The sequence below is a fragment of the Parasteatoda tepidariorum genome, chromosome 1 (genome assembly GCF_043381705.1).
Source record: "Parasteatoda tepidariorum isolate YZ-2023 chromosome 1, CAS_Ptep_4.0, whole genome shotgun sequence".
NCBI classification, from domain to species: Eukaryota; Metazoa; Arthropoda; class Arachnida; order Araneae; family Theridiidae; genus Parasteatoda; species Parasteatoda tepidariorum.
The window spans coordinates 51,688,810-51,711,582 of NC_092204.1; the positions used below are offsets into that span (position 1 = coordinate 51,688,810).

The 22,773-nt window shown below is 29.1% G+C and overlaps 1 protein-coding gene across 2 annotated transcripts in view; it reads left to right on the plus strand.

The window, feature by feature from the left end:
• Nucleotides 1–22,773, plus strand: part of LOC122270011 (papilin) — a 158,153-nt gene that overhangs the window by 119,722 nt on the left and 15,658 nt on the right. For both annotated transcript variants that reach the window (XM_043045710.2, XM_043045711.2), the window contains 15 exons: nucleotides 1,682–1,808; nucleotides 2,558–2,765; nucleotides 5,426–5,605; nucleotides 5,692–5,865; nucleotides 8,002–8,181; nucleotides 11,060–11,201; nucleotides 11,890–12,067; nucleotides 12,596–13,441; nucleotides 13,646–14,370; nucleotides 15,100–15,279; nucleotides 16,958–17,134; nucleotides 19,001–19,177; nucleotides 20,331–20,666; nucleotides 21,335–21,541; nucleotides 22,269–22,436. In XM_043045710.2, the coding sequence (XP_042901644.1) occupies nucleotides 1,682–1,808; nucleotides 2,558–2,765; nucleotides 5,426–5,605; nucleotides 5,692–5,865; nucleotides 8,002–8,181; nucleotides 11,060–11,201; nucleotides 11,890–12,067; nucleotides 12,596–13,441; nucleotides 13,646–14,370; nucleotides 15,100–15,279; nucleotides 16,958–17,134; nucleotides 19,001–19,177; nucleotides 20,331–20,666; nucleotides 21,335–21,541; nucleotides 22,269–22,436 (4,005 nt within the window). The remainder of the gene's footprint in view (nucleotides 1–1,681; nucleotides 1,809–2,557; nucleotides 2,766–5,425; nucleotides 5,606–5,691; nucleotides 5,866–8,001; nucleotides 8,182–11,059; nucleotides 11,202–11,889; nucleotides 12,068–12,595; nucleotides 13,442–13,645; nucleotides 14,371–15,099; nucleotides 15,280–16,957; nucleotides 17,135–19,000; nucleotides 19,178–20,330; nucleotides 20,667–21,334; nucleotides 21,542–22,268; nucleotides 22,437–22,773) is intronic.

Here is a 22,773-nt window from a genome sequence, read left to right on the forward strand (position 1 = left end):
TTTTAAGTATGTATTTTATTTTATATAAGGAAGATTTCTATTAATTTTACAAATTAAACCTTAAATGTCAAATATAACCCATCATTTTTCTGAAAACTTTGAAATATATCATATATTTGAAATAGAACATATCCTTTTTACTTTTAATTTTATGATCATGTCAATCCAGGTTAAGTTAATACTTCTCCACTGCATAATCCTACCATATTTTGTTTGCATTTTGATATTTTGAAAATACTTTTTCTGCAAAGAGTTCATGATTTACCTGAATTCATTTTTTCTTCCCCTGCACTTTAATTTAAAATTACTTATGTAGGTAAAAGAGAATTTGCCGTAAGGGATTCCCCCCCCCCCTGTATATCATCCTCTTAAGCATTTCTCCCCTCTTCTTATAGAAGTACATATCTATTTATTCTTGTTATAAAAATAGTCAAAGAAATAATCCGAATTTGCATTGAGTTGATAAAAATCAAAACAGTATTGTTTTAACTTTTTTTTAATGTAATTATCAAAAAACTTTTTCTCTAATTTTAAATTCTTTTTATTTTATTTTTAAAACATAAGATTCTGCAAGAATCTTATGTTTTCTACGAAATATTAAGTATAAGAAAAAATTTTAAAATGTTTACGAAATGAATTACATAGCATACATTATTTTCATTAAGGATATTTTTTTAAAAGTAAGAATAGAATTATGAGACAGGAAAACAAAAGTTAAAGTTAATGAATGCTCGATAAAATGCACTTTATATGTTAACTATTTGTTAGACTTTTAAGCAAACAGGGTATTCTATTATAACTGCCCTTTACATTTAAAAATGAAGACAAAGAAGTGTTCATGCTAGAGAAAGCAAATTAAAATTTAAGGGAAGAAGAAACAAAAACAGAATCAAAATCTCATCTATCATTACTAAATAAAGCAGGACTAACAACGTTAACACCTTGATTTCTAAAGGAAACAGAAGTATTGAATGGTGATAATTCAAAACACAGTTAAGTTTCATCAGGCTATCAAACCGGTTATAATGTTTGTAGTCCTGCCTTCCTCAGTTGAGATTCATTAAGTTTCAACCCCTCATGTATATACTTTTAAAAACTTATTCTTGATAAGAATTTAAAAATATATTATAAGGGCATTGGTTTTGAAATACGCTGTGTATTTACCAGCCTAGAGTTGCATCGTTTACTGTATATTTTAAGAAAATATGGTTAAAATAAAGCTATAATTGAAGTCGTGTTGGCTTCTTAAAAGGCAAAAAATTTAATGTGCTCTTAGTAGGTAGCAAACCAATAACAAATGATAGAAAATAAAAAGAATTCATTTGCTAGCACTTTGGTGTGAATTTTTAAAACTACTGGGTGTAGTTTGATTTGAAACTAAAACTTTTTAGTCGTTTTAAAATGCTGTTGACAAAAAATGGTCTATCAAACGAATGATAATTGTTTAATATATCATTATTAATTCTTAGCAATTTGCATTTTGTCCGTCATCTATTAAAATAATTTTCAAGTTGTTTAGTTTTAACCCACAACATCTTGCGATCGGACTGAAAGTTTGACCGTCAATCTTATAATCAGACTAATTTTTGCATACCATTAATTTTAACAGCCTCATACCATTGAAAACATTGTTCAGATTTAAAATTGTTCATCAGTGGAATACATGATAATCTATTTATAGGCTTACAAACCAGAAGGGTTAATTGTGCGACATCAAACTCCTATGAAGTTGTAGCTGATTATCTGTGTGATTCTCATACAAAGCCACCTATTAATCAAACATGCAACCATCAGCCATGCCCTGCTCAGTAAGTGAATAAAATTGTTCATTAGTAATGTTTCTTTTATAAATAAGTTTATCAGTGAACTTGTATCATTTTGTAATTTAAGTTTTTTCAATATTTAAATGCATTACTTAGTTAATAGTTCTTAAGATGTAAGTGTATTGCTTAGTAGATGCTTTAATAATGCAGTTTTTAGATTAAGTTTTTAATATTTTAACACACTATTAATGATGGCATTAATTAGTTTAAATTTGTGTAAGCAAGATATTTTATTTTTGAAAAAATATTTAATATTTTGAGCAATGCAAAGTTTAAAATAAAGGCCTAAATCCTTGCCTAAGTCCTAATTTTTTAAATTTTTCTTCCCAAATCCTTTGGTTTTAATTCCAAATATATTTTTCTTTTGTCGAATTCCTATAAAAAATTTCCTATTTAAAAAATGCAGAATGTCAAATTCCTATTTAAAAAATGCAGATCTTGTTTAAAAATACACATTAAATTAAGTTTTTAAAGTTTAAATTTATATAAAAAATAATAAACAAGTGAAATAACAAGAAAAACTTAACAGCATGTAAAGTTTACTTGTCCCACACAAGATGTGGAAATGAAGCATCAAGCTGAAGCACCAAGCAAATGAAGCTGAAGCACCAAGCATCATAGAATGCATTGCTGATAGACTAAAAATATGAAATATTCAGTGTACACTTGCATCAACTTATGTTAGTTTGCTATTAAAATAAAATTTTGAAAACCAATCAACTTACTATTTTTAGCTGGCAAGTTTCAGTATGGGACGAATGTTCCAAATCATGTGGAGGTGGTGTACAGTACAGGCAAGTTCATTGTCAAAGAGTTGCCCATGGTATGCCAGTTGTGGTACCTGATTCTGAGTGCTTATCCAAAGAAGGAGATAAACCTTTGTACGCTCGGGCATGTAGTGACAACCCTTGTCCAGAATGGAAAGTTGGAGCATGGTCAGAAGTGAGAAGATTTTTAAATTGTAGTACCATTTTGATTTTTAAAATTTACTGTCCGAGTCAGCTTTTCTCATTTTAATCTTATTATAGAAATATTTTTATTACGGCTGTTTTGTGCAACAATTCAGTTTTTGTATTATAACAGCAATACTAATGACATATTTTATAATAGATCAATATTTATAATATAGCATATATAATGAAGTATATTTTATTATAACAAATAGTTTTTATTCCATTTTTTTTGTAATCTAATAAACTATATCAGGGTGGCCACTCACCTGGAAAACCTTGAAAACCTGGAATTATCAGGGAATTTTTTTTATACTGGAAAAAACCTGGAAATATAAGGGAAATTTGGATAAAAACCTGGAAAAATCAGGGAATTTTAACGAAAAACTGGAAATTTTTTCTTTGATAATTTTTTTAATTTCACTAATTTAAATTATTTACTAACTTTTTTTATTTAAATTATTTCATCCATTATACCCACTTTTTTAAACGAAAATATATCGCCAAACAGTTGAAATATCATCAACTTAGTGATACTTAGATTTTATCAAAATTTGCTCCATTACAGCTCTGTTAAACTAGAATGCCACATAAAATTCTCCCACGGTTGCTAAACAAATGTAGAAACCTTTGACCGCTATGGGACTATGCAATTTAGGAAAGATTCTGGTGGAGGTGGAAAAAGGGATTAGGATATTAGCTTCTGTTTTTAAATTCTGTCCGTGGGCTGAATCCATTTATGGCTCAAGTTTGTTCGATGTTTTGGTGGTAATTTTTTTTCCATTCTGACAAAATGTTTCTGTATTTTTTACTTTATAAAATTCTCCAAAAATTAGTTGGTTATAATTTAATAATAATAGATTTTATTTCACACTCTTTTTCTGAAAGCTTTTCTACTCCCATTCAAACCAACTAATCACACATTTTTTTACAATCGCTAACAGCAATATTTGTCAACAAATCATTACAATTGTTGCATTAATGCTAATTTTTTCTGTTTCATTTTAACCTTTTATAACATATTTTAATTTAAAAAAAAAGGTTTTTTTAGGAACTTATTATATATTAATATTTAATTTTACTCTTTTGTTGATCAATATATGATTTTTGATTCAAAATTTTGTACCAAAACATTAAAAAATAAATAAAAAATCTTGCCAAACTGTCAAAATAAATTATTTTTTTCAAGATGATATATTAAAATAATAACATTTTGGATAAAATATTTTATAGTATAAACACTTTTCTTGTACACATCCTATATTTTATAAGAAAAAAGAATCAAAAACCTGGAAATTTTAAGATTTTTATCTGGAAAACCTGGAAAAATCAGGGAAATTTGAAATCTGAATTGAGTGGCCACCCTGTATATAAACGTGAATATATTGTTTTATATTTGAGGGGAAAATGGATTAAAATTCATTATGAAGTATATTTTTATGGACTGGAAAGTAAAGTTACATCAGAAAGTAAGTTTCTCTATTTTTTTCAAAAAAAGAAAGAAAAAAAATGCTTACATTACCCAGAGTTGACGGCAATGAAGTTTTATAGGGCTTTTGTATTTTTTATACTTCTATGTTAAGGTTCATGCGTGAAGCCTTTGCTTATGGCCGGTACAACTGATGAACAAGAATAACAGATATTATCATGCAAATCGTAATAAGCAGAATGTTAGGCTTAATTTTCATTTTGCAGGATGTTCACCAATATCCATTTTAATAAATATTTTCATGTTCTCAACCAAAAATAGATAACAATGAGCAAATGAGCGTCTTAGTATTGCCACTAGAAGCGTAAAGTGGTGCGAATAGAGAATATGTTTTTTGTATCTTCTTTTCTTCTACATGATACTCAGAAAAAGTCATATCTAAATATTGTTAATCATTACTAGCTGTAATGTTAATGATTTATTCCACTTCCAGTGAACCTTTTCAGCAGGATAATGCACCATGCCATACTGAAAGAATTGGTTTTAGATTTCATTTTCTTGTGTTGGCCCTCATAATCTCCAAATCTTAATCCGATTGAGCTTTTGTTTTATGAAGTATTCAGAGTGCTCCAGCATTTAGACTTACAAAACCAGTCAGACTTTTATACAGATGCCACAAATGTCTTGTCAACATTTGGTAGAGTTCCTACCAAGAAGGAATCAAGGCAAAATGTTTCTAAATCTTGTAATTCTAATTCATGTAATTACATAATCAAGTGTCTTTTTGGAGTATAAAGAAAGAGAACAGAACTTACAGAGAACTGTAGAAAAATATTTTAAATTGAGTAATTTACTTAGAAATCACTGACATAAATTGAATTCACTAGAGTACATGAATTCCTTCTGGAGGTAAAAGTAGAAAGTACTAAGAGTTTAGTATCATTAATTTTTTATTTTATTGTAAATTTTTAACATTTCATATTTTTTAGGTTAACATTTAACTTTATGTTTTGAAATTCACATCTATTATAAATGCATGTTATATTATCTATCCAAAACTAACATATTATGACAGCTTTTGTGAATATTTTTTAAATCAATTTTTTGAAAGATTCTGTAAAATATATATAAAGTGCAGCCATTAAAAAACACCTTGTATATTATTACAGATATTATTTATTCCTTTAGTTATTGACATTATTATTGCATTTTAATTCAAATAGTGTGATAAATTGTGTGGTGAAGGCTTGCAAAAACGGCACATATCTTGTGTGATGAAAATCGGTGAGCAGGAGAAAAATATAAATCCAGAATTTTGCCAAGAGGAAAGACCAGCTGACCAAAAGCAATGCATCTTAAGACCTTGTGAGGAAACAGAATGGATTGTATCTGAGTGGAGTGGGGTAAATGATTTATAAAAGTTAAATGTTGTGCATCTTTTTGAATTTTACGATTAATTTTATCATACTAAACATTGTATGCATTGCAGTGTGATGGTGTTTGTGGTTTGAGTATGGAATCTAGAGAAGCATTTTGTGCCAGTCAAGATGGAAAGATACATAATGATGAGATGTGCATCGGCAAAAATAAGCCTACTTTGAAAAAACAGTGCCCAAATCATGTGCACTGTGAACATATGTGGCATGCCTCTGAATGGAGTGAGGTAAAATATGATTGATCATAATTATATTCGATTTGAAAGTTGAAAAAAAATAAGGGATCATAAATTTGGCAATCACTCATAAATTAGAAATTTGGACAATAATTGAAAAAAAAGAGGTCAGTGATACTAAGTTTGGTTAATGCATCATCCTTAGCATTTACATGCCAATAGCATAACAAGAACTTAATTGAAGAGTTGGAACTATGTACCTTTTTATAAGGGTATGCACATAAAATATTTTCTCCAAAATTGCATAAAATCCACCTTTCTCCTCTATATCCCAATACTTCGTACATTTCTTATATTCTTTTTTCTGTTAATGAATGTTTGATTTGTTAGAAACAACATTTTTGGTCATTAAGAGAAAAATGATTCCGAGTTGATCCGTAAAAAAATATGTCCATCAGCGTTCATGTTTTGATAAGGTTTTCTCGTCCCATTTTTAATTTTTGTAATATTCTTTTATCAGCAAACTTATTATATGGATAATCCCTTAAGGTCCAACAAGATCTGGGGTAGCTTATGGTGATCCAGGTTTAAAACCTGGGGATGGCTGGTCAATTCACCAATAAATTTGGGCTACAGTGATGCTGTGATCACTGCCCATGCCAGTGATGACAAAAAAAATGCCCCCAGTGACAAATGCATGATGGGTTAGAACCCTGCTGTCAGTCAAAACCATGTGACATTTTTTGTTTCGAATAATGTAAATATGATTTAGTTTCTTTAAAAAAGTCCTCCATAAAGGTTAATTTTTGCCCTATGTTTAACCAGTCTTCTAGTTTAGCTTCAAAATTACAAGTTGAAAGATTTAAACATTGAGACAGTAGCGAATCTCATTAATATTGGATGTTCAACCCTGGTTATAAAATGAATTAAAGGTCTCTCTCACAAAAATGCTACCCCATGCTAGACCTGAAAAATTTAATTTTCAGCTAGTAGACAAAGGCCAGTTCAGTCTAAAAGTTTATTAGTCCCGTTTTCCTCAAACCTAATGAGTCTGTGACTGATATCAATGGGACCTTTCCATTTAATAGCCATTTTTGCAAACTTTTTTTTTCTTTGCTTGGATTAAATTATATTTTTAAAAACATTTACATTAGTAACAATCTATGGCTATAAAAAGGAAATTAAAGAATAAAAATAATATAAATATATGAGAAAATAACTTTAAAGCATTTTATTTAAAAGTATTTGGGGTGGCGAAATACATTTAATGTATACATTGCATTTTTGACGTATGTTAATTGTTAAAGAACTCTCCTTCCACATAAATCTTTCCATCTCAAATCGATAGATTCTGAAGAATTAAAATTTTGAATGGAGACATTAAATGAAAATTTGATGTACTTTTATCAACAAACAATTTTTAAAAAAACAAACAAAAACAATGTAAAAAAGTGACTGGTTGTTTATTTAACGTAAGTCGCAACATTTTTCTTTTTATTGACTTGCCATATGGCTGGTGGCAAGTGGTTATTTTCAAGTCTTCCAAAGTATTGCTTTCTTGGTAATAATCAGGGTGGCTGTTGAATTAATTATTTTTTAATAATAATGCACTGTTAAAAAAAAACTGGTGAATAATATTTTCATAGAAACTTTTTCGTTTAGAATTGTGGTTTAATTTAAATGTGGAGCTTTTAAAATAATTTGAAATAAATAATTATTAATTAATGCTTTGCTTCTAAATTTTATTAATGGCTTATAGTAATCAATAGAACAGCTGAACATTACCATACTATTAAAGTATACAGTTAAGGAGATTGCTTTCAATAATTATTTTTCACAACTTTTATAAATACATATTCCACTCTTACAAAGTAAAATAATATGTTTTGGTCGATTTATGTTCCCAATTTTATGTGTGTTAATTTGAAATAACGCACATAATTTTAATAATTTGTAAAATTAATAAAAAATTAACTAAGAATAATAGCATTAATTTTACAGTATTTTTCATGCACTTTGCAGTCTTTCCTAAGTATACCTTAAAGTCATTTACAGTTGTAATAATTTATATTTTTAATTTTTTTTTTACATATTTACTTATTGTATTTGCATTAGAAAGCTTAATTTTTATAGTATGTACATTTTTCATAAGCATAAGAATAATGTGTTTCCCCCCCTTTCTTTAAGTGTTCAGCAAAATGTGGTAAAGGTATGAAATCCAGGACAGTGTTTTGTGGCTCTTGGAAAGGTGGAGAAATTCATAAAGTTGAAGATCACTTTTGCCATGATTCAAAAAAAATGCAAGCCCATGAAGATTGTTTTGGCAAAAAATGTCATGGTGCTTGGTTTACAGGACCTTGGACTAGGGTATGGTAATATTTAAAGTATTTCCTTTGGTAATTCAAGTATGCAATAAAATTTTTTATAAATAATCTTTGCATATTCAATGTAAATTAGCGTGCATAAATATTGTAAATTAATTTTAAGTAGAAAGTGACAATTTTCTTATTTATATAGCTAAATCTAAATGTGTATCAAACTTTAAAAATCACTGCTATTAGCAGTATAATGTGTATATATTATCTTTCTTAGTTATTATTATTCAGATTAAAGTGCTTCTTTCAAACAAGTTATGTTAGTTTTTTTTTTCTATTTAACAAACATAGCTCAGATAAAATTGAAAAGTTCTTAAAAAATAGTAACAATTAGGTTATTCGGCCCAAACTGCTACAAATTGTGTTGAACTATGCTATTGTTCAAATTTCTTGTAACCATTATATTGTGCCATTTTGAACCAAGTTATTTATTTTAACCAAATGAACCAATTTAAAATATCATAAACGTAATTATGCAATTTTATGGCTGAACTATCATATTTTACTAATTTGCTGCAACATTAGTCCAGTGCTGAGTCGACACATNGAGGTATTGATTTGTTGTGGGAACATGGAGGACTTTGAGACTCGACAGATTTAATGTGCATCAGTCACCATTTACTACACGGGGAGTCTTCGGCCGGCGAGGATCGAACCCACGACCTCTTGGACTTGGACCCAGCGCTCTACCGACCAGGCTATCCCGGCCCGTTGGTTTGTATGATTGCTGGTAATTGCTGCCTGCTTATTGTTATCAAACTTTCAAGAACAGAAAAATATACAATTGCATTCTTTAAATATTTTACTCTATGCTGAAATAAAATGTATTTTTAAAGTCTTTATTAAACACTTATGGAATAGAATTTGATTAATATTAAATTGATAAATCACATAATTTCATGCATTTGATTATTGTATTGAGTTCTTTATGTTCTATAAAATTTGATTAAAGAAAGCAGTTTCACCTACTTGGAAAATACTTTCTTAATTCTTCCTATTTTATTTTCACACTTTGTCAGTAACTTAGTTTTGAAAGTAAATAGATGGTATTTTAGATATTTAATATAAAATAATATAATTGCAGATGTTTACTTAAGCTTTTATTTTTATTAAGTGTTTTCTTGCCTGTTAACTTTAATTAAGTTACAACTTATGTACATAAAATGTGTACTTATATATGAAAATAAATAAATTAATAGAATTAGCAATGTACTTGATTGTAAACTAAGCATGTTATTCAAAATTGTTTAGGTAATGACAAAATGTTATGTTAGGTAATTTAAGAATTGGAGAAAGATTTGATTGATAAATGCTTTTTAGTAATACTTAAACTAAAAATGGCTTAGGGTTATTCTATTAAGTAAAGTAAGTAATTATTGCATAGATTTATATACAAAGTCTCAAAGAAAAATCTATTTTTATGAGTAAGTACAGTGTTTTCATCATAGAAAAAAAATGGGTGAGAATTTCTCACCCTTTCTCAAAAACAGGGTGAGATTTCAGAAAGTTAAGTGAGATTTCTAAAAACTAAAAAAACACAGACTTGAAGAAAAAAATCATTTCTTTTATTATAATACATTTTTAACGTCTTCTATTTTTTAAAGCATTGAATATTCTTGCTGCATCATCATAGAAGATTTTGCCTCTACTAGGTATTTGTCCATCTTACATTAGTGCATAAAATATTTGAACGTCTTACATGAAAAAACCTTACCTACGGTAAACACGTGGTTGCAGAGAAATGTGTTCTGAAAGGGGTTCTGTTGTTCTTCGTAAAGGTTCTGAACAATACTGGTAAATAAGGAAGCTAGATAACGGAGCAAATGTTGAAAATAATGGAAGATCCAGGAAGAAAAGTGAAACGGATTTTATTTTAAATAGCGTTATTCGAAGCTTCTTCCAAAATGCGAGAAATTCGCGAATTTTGAAATTGATTTATAGAATGCGCGAATTTCTCGCAGTAATAATTTTTTAATGCGAGAAAAGAAAAAAATATGCGAGATTCTCGCGTTCTCGCGCTGTAGTGAAAACACTGTAAAATCTAAATGTGTATCAAACTTTAAAAATCACTGTTATTAGCAGTATAATGTGTATGTATTATCTTTCTTAGTTATTATTATTCAGATTAAAGTGCTTCTTTCAAACAAGTTATGCTAGTTTTTTTTTTCTATTTAACAAACCTAGCTCAGATAAAATTGAAAAGTTCTTAAAAAATAGTAACAATTAGGTTATTCGGCCCAAACTGCTACAAATTGTGTTGAACTATGCTATTGTTCAAATTTCTTGTAACCATTATATTGTGCCATTTTGAACCAAGTTATTTATTTTAACCAAATGAACCAATTTAAAATATCATAAACGTAATTATGCAATTTTATGGCTGAACTATCATATTTTACTAATTTGCTGCAACATTAGTCCAGTGCTGAGTCGACACATGTTATTAAAAAAATTTAATTTATCATGAACTTGATCACATAATGCTATATGTTTCTAGTTAGACAGAAACATGGTTATAGTTAAGACCATTTTTAGACAAATTCGCCTAAAATAATCTGCATGATATTCAACTTTATGCCATAAGATTGGAAAGTCTTTGTTATTTCATTTCATAGTAAAATATAAGTTAGTATGAAATGAATATTGTTTTATTAAATATTTATTTTCACTTATGATATGGTTCATCCAGATAGGTATGATGTCATAAATCCTCATATTTAATTTACTTAAATAAATTGAAAAAAAGAAATTTAATAAAACTTTTTTTTTTTAAATTTCAAACACTGATTCTTAAAGCAAAAATTTTTTTTCTTCCAAGACTTGATTTTTAGGTTTTCGATATGTTTTACTGCATTTAGTTTCTTTTTTAGTGCTCTGTACCATGCGGTGGAGGACAACAAACACGTAAAGTGATGTGTTTGTCTGAAAATAAAGCTGTGCCTCATGATGAATGCAATATTCAACAACAGCCATTTGATTTTCAAGTTTGTAACATGCATCCTTGTGATGAAGGTATTACTTTTAATTATGGTACTATTTTATGCTTGCTAATTAAGTAGCAATATGTTGGATACTAATTTATAAAAGTATTTCTCAAGTTAAAAGAAAAATTGATAGTCTTCTATTGGTATTAGTCATGGGCATCACAGACCCCAAATTTTTGAGGGAGACTAAATTTCATTACAATCACAATAGCTCTTTAAATTACACACATAAGTTAAAAATGTTCTTAAATGTGCTTATTTACTGGCAAAAAAATATATATTTTTCACTCTTGTTTTTAACATTAGGGAATTTAAATTGATAATAATTTGAAACTTTTCTTTATTGGTCTTAAAATATTGAGAGGGTCTTTTAGACATTTCTACGTATTGAGAGGGACATATACTCTTTCTGGCAACACATTTCCTGGTATTAGTATTAATGCCTTGATATGTATAAAATTGTTATTCCCATGAAATTTTTTTAAATACAGGATAGTCTTTGCTGCAACAAAGTGATATAAATCATGCAATGATATAGAGTTAATTTCCAGGCAACTGTGATAAAAAATTGTAGTAAATTAAGGTATTTATAAAATAAGCATTGGAATATGTTACTTTCTTGGCAATTAGTAAAAGATTTTGCTAGCTTGGTTTGCTTTAAACAATGACTGCTAATTTCTCTGACAAAATTATATTTCCCTGACATTGTTTTTTAGATGAAGTGATGATAGTTGGTGGTTGTCACAAATCTAAGCATGGTTGCTGTGAAGATGGTGTGACTATTGCTGGGCCAAATTATGAAGGTTGTCCTTTTGTTTCTCCTAAGCAAAAATGTAATGAAACAGAATTTGGATGCTGCATGGATGGAATTACTCATGCAACTGGACCATTCGGGTAAAATTTTTTTAATCATGATTAATAGAAAATGCATAGACATATTTACAATTTTTGAGATAGTTAATCATAATAAAATATTGTGCTATAATATTTGTTATATTGAACATAACTAATATTGGTGTTGATAATCACCATTTGTAACGAGTATTTTCAAATTCTTGCCCCCAAAAAGTACATAATAGATAAAGCAAATGTTATATTTTTTCTCTGACATGTCTATATTGAAACCAATTATTTAGGTCTAATTAAAAACTACAGGTTGATTGTTTGATGAAACTGAAAGGTGATAATCAAAAATGTTTTTCAGTGTCATATGACAATCAAACTTTTTAAACCTTTAAAACATTCTTTTACTATGATTGATCTCAATAATGATTCGTGAGATTGTGATAATGTTTTTTTTTCCTTTCTGAAATATTAGCTATTTTGTGTATATTTTATTGACTTCTCTTTATATAAGGATTCTAAAAATATATATTAGTTACGCACACTATATTGTTGATAACTTTTTATCTTCCTTTTTAGACAAGGATGCCACAAAGCTGTAGGTTGCGCTGAATCCATTTTTGGTTGCTGTCCTGATGGCATAACAGAAGCTCAAACTGATGACAAAAGTGATTGCTATGAAAACTGTGAAAATTCTATTTGGGGTTGTTGTCCAGATGGTCGAACTCCTGCTCTAGGTGAAAACAAAGAAGGATGCCCAAGTACAAAGGAGAATTGCAAATCCTCCTTATTTGGCTGTTGTCCTGACGGATACACAACAGCTACTGGATCTGATTATGAAGGCTGTGAATTAGATGTTTCATCTGGTGAAGATTGTACTTATTCTGAGTTTGGCTGCTGCCCTGATGGATTTACTCGTGCGTTAGGAAAAGATATGCTAGGATGCCTTGAGAAGCATAAAGAATCTGATTCAAGATTATGCATTCATTCCCTTCATGGATGTTGTCCTGATGGTTTAACAGCAGCTGAAGGCCCTGATATGTTAGGTTGCTTTGAAGGTAGTGGAGATTTTGGATATGATTGCCAAAATACCTTGTATGGATGCTGTCCTGATAATATTACTCCTGCTAAGGGACGTAATTTTGTAGGCTGTAAGAAATTGTTAACTAATGATACAAGTTTGAGAAGTAAGGAAACTGAAGACACTTTTAAGTCCTCATGCACCACATCAACTTATGGTTGCTGCTCAGATGGCATCACGTTTGCTTCTGGTCCGAATGGACATGGCTGCTGTCATTCAACAACATTTGGATGCTGCCCCGATAACATTACTGTTTCTACTGGGCCTCATCATGCTGGTTGCAGTTGTAACACTTATCCTTTTGGTTGCTGCCCTGATGGTGTTACGATTGCTAGAGGTCCAAGGTATGTTGATTCTCACAATTTTTTAAGTAATAATTATTACTTAATTTATGTAATAATCTTTCATTTTTTTATAAGTAGCTTTCTAAACAATATAAAATACCTAAATCAAATTACAATTATAAAAATTTTTTTATCAATGAAGTTTAGATTTTTGTCAAAATAATTGAACTTGAAATAAATAATCAATTCAAGTTTGTATTTCAGAGGGGAAGGTTGTTTGTGTCAACATTCAACTTATGGCTGTTGTCAAGATGGATTTACATATGCTAAAGGCCCAGCAATGGAAGGTTGTGAGTGTAAAGATATGCTGTATGGCTGTTGTGAAGACAATTTAACACCGGCCATGGGACCTAATGGCAAAGGCTGTGATTGTCATAAACTTCGATTTGGTTGTTGCCCTGATGGTTTTACAGCTGCAAGAGGTCATGGTTATGCTGGTTGTCCATGTAAAATGACTCCTTATGGATGTTGCCCAGATGGTAAAACTGTTTCTAAAGGGCCAAATGTAGAGGATTGTCCTTGTGAAGCTATGACTCATGGTTGCTGTCCTGATCACAAAACAGCAGCTAAAGGACCATATAATGAAGGATGTCCATGCTATTCTCTTCTTCATGGTTGTTGTCCTGATAATCAAACTGCTGCTAATGGTCCTAATTACCATGGATGCCACTGTATGACTATGCCTTATGGTTGCTGCCCAGATAAACAAATGTCAGCAAGTGGTCCCAATTTCCAAGGATGTCCTTGTACTTCAATGCCTTATGGATGTTGTCCTGATGGAAAAACTGTAGCTAAAGGCTTAGGATATGAAGGTTGCCCATGCATTTCATTCCCATATGGGTGTTGTCCAGATGGTGTAACTCCAGCAAGAGATCAGAATTTTGGTGGATGTAAAGGAAATAAGAAAGTTCATAAAAATTTAGTAACAGGTATTTTTCTCCCATTTGAAACCATATAATTATATTTTGAACTTCATGATATTGTTTTTTACATGAGAAAAACTGAACAGAACTTTTAAAATATCCGAAGAAAAATTTAAAGTAATAAGTGAATAAATACAGAAATACAATACTCTTTAAATATTTAGTAATTTAAATAACTGAAATTTACAAATAAATAACTTTATTATTTGAAGTAGATAATGTTCCCCAGTGGCAGCTTGAAGCCCCCACATCTTGTCTGGGAAGTATAGTCGGCCTGTGTTCAATGCCGATCAGATTGTCACAATCATGAAGTTGGTCGAAAAATGGGGATCCTTAATGTCCATCCCGGCTAACGATGGGCTGTTGCAGAAATGCTTTACTTTATGCTTTTATTATCTAATTATTGTTTAATTTGGCTGAAGTAATATTATAGTAATTTTATAAACATAAGCTACTTTATTCAAATGAAGAAAAAAATATTGTTAACTGTCTCAGATTAAGTATAAATATACTATATAATGGTAACTTATCTGTTGCATAAATATATTATGATAAATACAATATTAATCATTATGAAAAAGTTTTCAGAAATAAAACTTTGCAGCAAAACTATACTGTTATTTAGAATAGTATTCAAGGCAGTTGAACAAAATGTTGCTTACATTTTCACTAAATTTAGAAGTCTTCAAAATGCCATCAAAGAAGTTTTGAATAATTTTTGATTCATGTTTTCAGTTGATGTCTGTAGTTTACCTAAAGAGAGAGGAGGATGCCATAATTTCAGTGTCAAGTGGTATTTTGATGTGTCATATGGTGGCTGCAGCCGTTTCTGGTATGGCGGTTGTGATGGAAATGGCAATCAGTTTAACTCACAAGAAGAATGTGAAGAAGTATGTGTTAGTCCTGAAGGGGATGGTGAGTTGCAAAAATTTTTTAGTGAGTTATACGAGGGTTAAACTGCAAGGTTAATGGGAAAATTTGCCATTTGGAAGTAACTTAAATTCAAATACAATATTTTGTTTGGGGATCATGATTCTGATTATATAGTCTTTATTATACAAATAAAATACATGAGTAAAAGAGTTTTTATTCAGTAGTTAGAATACACCTTTTCATAAATGTGCATTTTAATTCTCATTCAAATGTTTGTGCTCTGATAACTGAAAAGTAGTTATAGCATTTCAATACCACAATTCAATATCACAATCTTTATTATTCAAATGAAATATATGAATTAAGAAGTTATTATCTATTTAATAGCCACTGTATGTGTGGTTTCTTAAAAGTACATTTTAATTTGTTTATGCTCTGTATGCCAAAAATGTCATTTAAAAAAATAAATAAAATACTACTGTTATAAACGTATGTTGTTAAATTTTTTCCACGATTAAATAAATATAAGTGTTATGTAAATTCTTAATTATTTGAATGCTGGCTTTTGTGAACCATATTAAACTAAATTCAACGTCTTAAGGTGAGAGAGAGTGTTGATTTGTTTAAATTCCTAAACAAATGACCAATCGCAGTTACTGTTATAATTATTAACACTGGAACTTTATATGGTTGTTCTCCAAGGACGCAAATTATTTTAATTCAACTTTTTTAGAGTAAATATATATTGTTGCTGGGGTAAGATCTTAGTACGTAGTTGAACATTTTAATTTTATTTTTGGCAAATGATTATTTGCAAATTATCATCTTTAACTTTAAAAATGATTGTATCTCTTCACTAAAAGGAACAAAAAGGACAAAAACAAAATTAATTTTTAGTATACAGTTAATGTTTTTTTGTTATTTATTTTCAAAATTGTACTTTTTGAATGAGATGAATTCTTGAAATACAAAAATCCAAGCTTAAAAGAGGATTTTGTATAAAATGCAAGACTTTTGAAAATTCTTTTATTTTATCCAATCTGTTGCCATGTTGACTGCTTTTGTCACTTTCTTATTTTAATTTCTTAGTGTGTTATTTTCATTAATAACATTTATTCTCGCTTATTTTTATTTACTAATTAAATTTTTTTCATATGATTAATTATGGATTTTTATTTTTTTAAGCAAGACAAAATATAATATCAAAGCAGTTAGGTATTTTTTTTTAATATTATGACTAAATGTCTTAGTCATAATATAAAAAAAATTAGTAAATTCTTACTTGTATTATTTTATAATAAATAAGCTTTACAACTTGTATCGATTTGGTACTGTTATATTGAATAGTTAAGAATGTAATGAAAAATTATTTTGTTAAAGTATAATTGTTTGAAAGAAATAATTACATTTTAAGTTCTTTTGCTCACATTGAGTCTTAAAATCACATAACATTTTCTTAGAATCTCTGCATGAAATTTGTATTTTCATAACTTTGTATGATACAATGATTGCTCTAAAATATTTGTCATCAATAAACAAGAATAATGTATTAGCAGCTGCTGATATAAACTTTTAAGAAGCATCAATTAAATATCAATGAATTTTATTGAGTTATTTAAAAAATGTCTTAATTTTTTGGTCAATTAATGTCATTAATTTATTGATATATTAAACGATTAATTGATGAACAATCAAACATTATTCATTTCTTTAATTCCAGAGGCCTGTTTGCTACCAAAGGTTGTCGGACCGTGTAAAGGATCTTATCTATCTTGGTTTTATGACCAAGATTTGGATGCTTGTAAGAGTTTTAATTACAGTGGCTGCCTTGGTAATAATAATCGATACAAGAGTAAAGAAAATTGTGAGAGTACATGTGTTAAGCAACCTGTACTTGGTAAGTATATGTTTTCCAAAATAACTTCTAAACACTTCAGTGTTTTGCCAATCACACTGATTTTCTTGTATACATATATCTTCTACTAATAATAATTCAATATTTCTAATTCCTTTTTGCCTTGATTGTCAAGATATATCGAAATTCTCTACAATTCAAAACCTTTTGTTGGTTTCAAATATGAGACAAACTTATTTTGCAGCATTTCTTGAATCAGACTGCAGTTTAACATATCTATGCAATAAATCGATTGCTAAATTAATGAAATTCCAGTGATATATTTAAAGACATTTTATTTAAGGTACTAGTGCCAGGTACTAGTCCTAAGTAGTGCAAAAGCATGATTTTGGGCAAAATTTTTGAAATTGAGTTTATTATAGATATAAAATCCCTGTAATCGTAGCTTTCTAAAAATACTTTTGTTTGTACTCCAATTATTTACTCAGCTATAGCAGTTTTTGTGTAAGGTGATAACAGTGGATAGACTAATAATTTTAAGTCTTTGATTGTGTGTATCTCAAAATCAGATTTTTTCTCATTTTACACAACTTTAAACACGATATGTCATGTTTTTAAAATAATTGTCTACAATTTCTCATAAGTGCCTATGATTATAGCACACATGTTTTGAACTACAGACTAAAAGAAAAATTCAGAATTTAATTTTTTATGCATGTTTTTTTGCGAAAAGAGCAAATATTTTTAAAAATTTGCTTTTTTAACTATCCATTGATCCCTAACTCAGTATTATATGCACTTTATTTTGATTCAAAATTCACAAAATTTAATAAGTAATGACGTTTGGTTATGTTTGATTAATTCATCCCTCAATAACAACATACTGTAATTATGTACATGATAGCTGTCCCTTTGTTGAATTTATCCATTATTATATGTTACTTCCAGTCACTAGAGTAAACCACCTATGAAAAAATTATAATTTTAACAGATTGTAAAAGTCTTAACTACTTTTGTAGAAGATAGATACCATTATTTTAAGCTTTTTTAGTTTTCTCATTTACATATCCCAACAAAAGGTCTTTGTCTTAGATTGTATCTGAAAAATAGTGTTTTTTTCCTCTCCCTTGTAATTTATTTGCACCCAAGTTTCCATTTCAATTCAACTGAGTATTTTTATGCCGATTTTCAATTGTTTTTTTCTTCTTTAAATTTGATAATTTTATCTCCTTTTTCATTTTATTTTTCTTAACTTATGAGTTAGCTACAAATAACTATTTCTAACTTTTTCTAGCTAACTTATTTTTTGCTCCAAATGCTTATGGCTAAAAATAAAATAAATTTTGCATATATATGTATTGTTGTTTTATATATACAGAGTGATTCTAAAAAGATGAGCAAAATTTTAGGAAGTGATAGTACACACCCTAGCAAAAAATTTTTATCAAAGAATGCATGGTCAAAAACAAAACGCAAAGGTGCTGGCGCATTTGGGAAGTTGTTTGATGCAAACGTGAAAGCTCCATTTCTGCTGCGAGTTACTGCACTGCGTTACTTGTCGCCAAGCTTTCGGCCGCTGCAGGGAAAGTTCGTGATATTCCTGGTGTGTTTCTTCGCCGTTGTAATGCGTGCATAGCCGCTGCCAGTCACTGTTTTGAACACTTATTGTAATCACATGCCATTCAATTTGCTTTCAGAACTTAACTTCATCGTTCTTTGTGTGCTTTTGCTTCATATAAGAACATAAACTTTGACGCCCTCTAGTGGTTTTGCATTTCGTTTTCGACCATGCATTCTTTGATAAAAATTGTTTGCTTGGGTGTGTACTATCACTTCCTAAAATTTTGCCCATCCTTTTAGAATCACCCTGTATAAAAAAAGAAAATTAACGAAAATTAATATGTTTAGATGCATGTGATCAACCTAAGGATATAGGACCATGCAAAAAGGTAGCCCAGAGATGGTTTTTCCATAAAGAAGAGAATTTGTGCAAACCTTTCATTTTTGGTGGTTGCCAGGGCAACAGCAACAATTTTGAAAGTGAAAAAGAATGTATTCATAGATGTCTGATCTCCAAACCAAAAGGTTTGTTCTTTTTAACAGTGTGAATTATTTACTTTTCTTCAAAGCAAAACAAACTTAAAGGGTTTTTAAATGTATGTTTCTTATTTTTTTAAGGTGATGTTTTTAAGGATGATGTAACTGTAGTATAGATGAATGTAACAGTAATAATGAAATTAGAGTTTTGCTTGTTGTTTTTCATTCACATGATTTATGAATGTACATCATTGAAACAAAAAATTTTATGTATCATATAGCGTTAAATGTGGAATCAATGTATATAAATTTGGTTGGATTTGAAACATTCTAGTAAGGAATTTGTTCACCAAATTTTAAAAAATTGTTTAAGATAAATGTTTGCATAAAATTTATAATTCTCACCAATAAGATAAGTTCATATTTTAAAGAATTAATTTTCATTTTAACTTTTAATAACAAAAATATGTCACATTTTCAAGAAATTCATTAGAAATTTTTTATCAATAATTTAAGAAATAGTTCATTAAAAGTGAATAAGTTTAGATTTTGTTATGGTTTTTTTATCCACTTCATTTTTAAGCTATTTTAATATTTTTTTAATCAATGAACTAAGCAGACGAAATCTAATCTTGTAGTATTAGAGATTTCTAAGAATATTTGTGTGTGGAATGTTCATATTAATATAGTTTCTTCAGTACATTACAGAAATTTTTTTATTAACTAATTTTAAAAAATGTTTTTAGTATGTTTGTGAAAAATTAGTTTGAAACAAATTTATGCATAAGAATTCTACAAATAATATTCTAGTAAGAAAAGAAATAAAAACACTATCATACTCTAAAGAATCATTTTTAAGTCAATCAAGGCAAAAGTGAGAAAATCAGTTTTTGTGTCTTATAGTACTAGAATATTTACTCTTTTTTTAGGGACTGCTTTTTAGCTTTAGTTTCAAATAAATTTTTAATAATATATGCAATAAATATCCTTGATAATTTAATAAAATATAATATGTTATGAATATCCAGATAAATCCTTGTGATTGAACTTGGTTTGTAGAAGAGAATGTTCACAGTTTTTTTTGTTCGTTATCCATTAGCATCAATCATCTGTTTTGCACATAAAAGTCACTATGCATTTAATAAAATAACTATCAATAATTTTTGTAAAAATGTTTTTAATTAATTTTTCTTATTTATAGAATTTACTACTATTTACAATGCTACAGTTGGTTCCCAAGTAACAATGGTATGTAAAGCGGCACCCACTACGCCAAATGATGAGGCAGTATTGTTGCTGTGGTACAAAGGAGACAGTGCTTATCCCATACATGGCGTGGATCGAAGAGAAAATAGTGATGGAAAGGTTACAGTAGCAAGCCGGGGAACTGATCCAAGATACAGCGTTCAAGATAAAAATCACATGACTGCCTTGACTATTCACAAAATCCGCAGAGAGGATGAAGGACAATATAGATGTCGTATTGATTTTAAATTTGGTCCCACCAGCAATAAGTTTATGAAATTAACCGTTACAGGTGATTGAAACTTTTATTTCATATATATGTTTTATTTAACTGTACAAGGTGTTTGATAATTATTACCCTTAATATATGTATTTTAAGGATTTTTTTCAAAAATGCACCAAAACAAATGTTTTCTCATTATTAGTATCAAATTACTAACTTGCTTTGACAACAACAAAAGAATATCAAATTCTGCTAAATCACAAGTGAGGAAGGTGGGATTGAAATCATCAAACCCAATTTGGTTGCCTGATGAAGCTTGAAAGGAAATTGTTAGAAGCATCTCCAACTCCTGGTCCATCTAATCAAACAAGTTTTGATTTAGCCCCACCTTCTTCAGTGGTGATTCGTCAGGTTTTGATTGTATTTTTTTTCTAGCTTAAATATACCATTTGCAGGTCCTGAATTAATTTTTTTTAACTTCATTTTTTACCTGAGTTTTATTAAGTGGACATGGATGGCCATTATGGAATACTGTGTATATATTTGTCTACCAATTACTAAATTATGATGTATAACTACATTGTTTTTATAATTTTTTAAAATAAAATGTCTTATAATCAGTTTTTTCAAGAACAATTTCGCATCTATTTTGTCTGATATAAATAAGTTAAAATAATATTAGTTAAAATAGAGATAAATTTCTAAAATTTAATATGAATGACTTTGTTTGTATTTAGAACCAGGTGTGTGCAGTTTACCTCAAGCCATTGGAAACTGTTACCATTTCAGAGAGAGGTGGTATTACAATTCTTTTGAGAAAAAATGTCAAAGATTTTATTACAGTGGTTGCGGCGGTAATGAAAATAACTTTGCATCATATTTAGAATGTGAAAAGCAGTGTCATGTATCCGTAGACGATAAATTTTCAGAAGAATTTAACTTAGGTAAGCAATAATATAATACACTCTTTTGTGTGCAACTATATTCGTACTTTCTGGTCCCAAATACCGTAATATTAAATGACTAGCATTGTCATGTCAGCACTTCAAGTGACATGATCCTCAATAAACATAAAAAATCCAAATTTATTTGAAAGTTATTATTTATTATTTTTTATTCTGTTTGTTAGTGAAGATTGAAAAATTAACACTGAAAAAGGTATTCTTATTTTTTTGGTATATTATTTATGTTTAGCTTTTAGTAAATTTTATATGCGAATATATCCAACTAATATGTATAATTAAAATAATTGATATAAAATAAGCAGTTAAATTTGCTAATCATTAATGGGGTTCTTTTTTTGCACTATATTTAAATAATCTCTTTGCTTATAAAACCTTAAATACTCCTTCATAGTGATACTGATGAAAAAATAAATTAGAATGTAATCGATAGCTTTCTGCATTGAGTTATATAATGTGTCAATAACTAATGCTTTTGGATTTAATGTGAGCTAGTTTCAACAGGGTTATTACAGTAATGAAAAATATCAAATATATTTAGCTTTTGTTATTAAATGAAGCAGTTTTATGCATGGGAGTTCAAAATTATCTTGCGCATCTGGTAACTTAATAAACCAGGATTTGAAGTAAATACTAATTATGTATATATTTATGTGTTAACTGGTAACTCTGTCAAACAATACTAATGAAAGGTAAATTAACTTCTCAGATGTGTGTTCATTTGAACCGGATGGTGGTCCTTGCAATGGAAAAAAGATTCAATGGTTTTATGACAAAGATGGTGTATGCAAGCAGTACTACTACGGTGGGTGTAAAGGCAATGGAAACAGGTTCAACACCAAAAAAGATTGTGAACAGAAATGTACTGCTTCTCAAGGTATCTGTTTTTTTATTTGTATAGTCACTAACTTCTTCTCATTGGCATGACAGCCCAGGATGGGCCTTGGCCTTCTCAACAAGCCTATGGCAAGATATTCTTCCCTTAGCCAAGGTTCTCCAGTTTATTATCTTTAAAATTTGTAGGTCCTTTTCAAGGTAGTAAAAATTTTTGGTTTCTTGTACCTGTTGGCCTGGCACGGAAAACTTTTTTGGTTGTCCTGCTATCCTCCATTCTTATAATGTGGCCTGCCCATTTAATCCTTTGAACTTTGATAAATTTAATGACATCAGGTTCTTTATATGCTTTGTAAAGTTCCGTGTTTGATCTTCTAAAC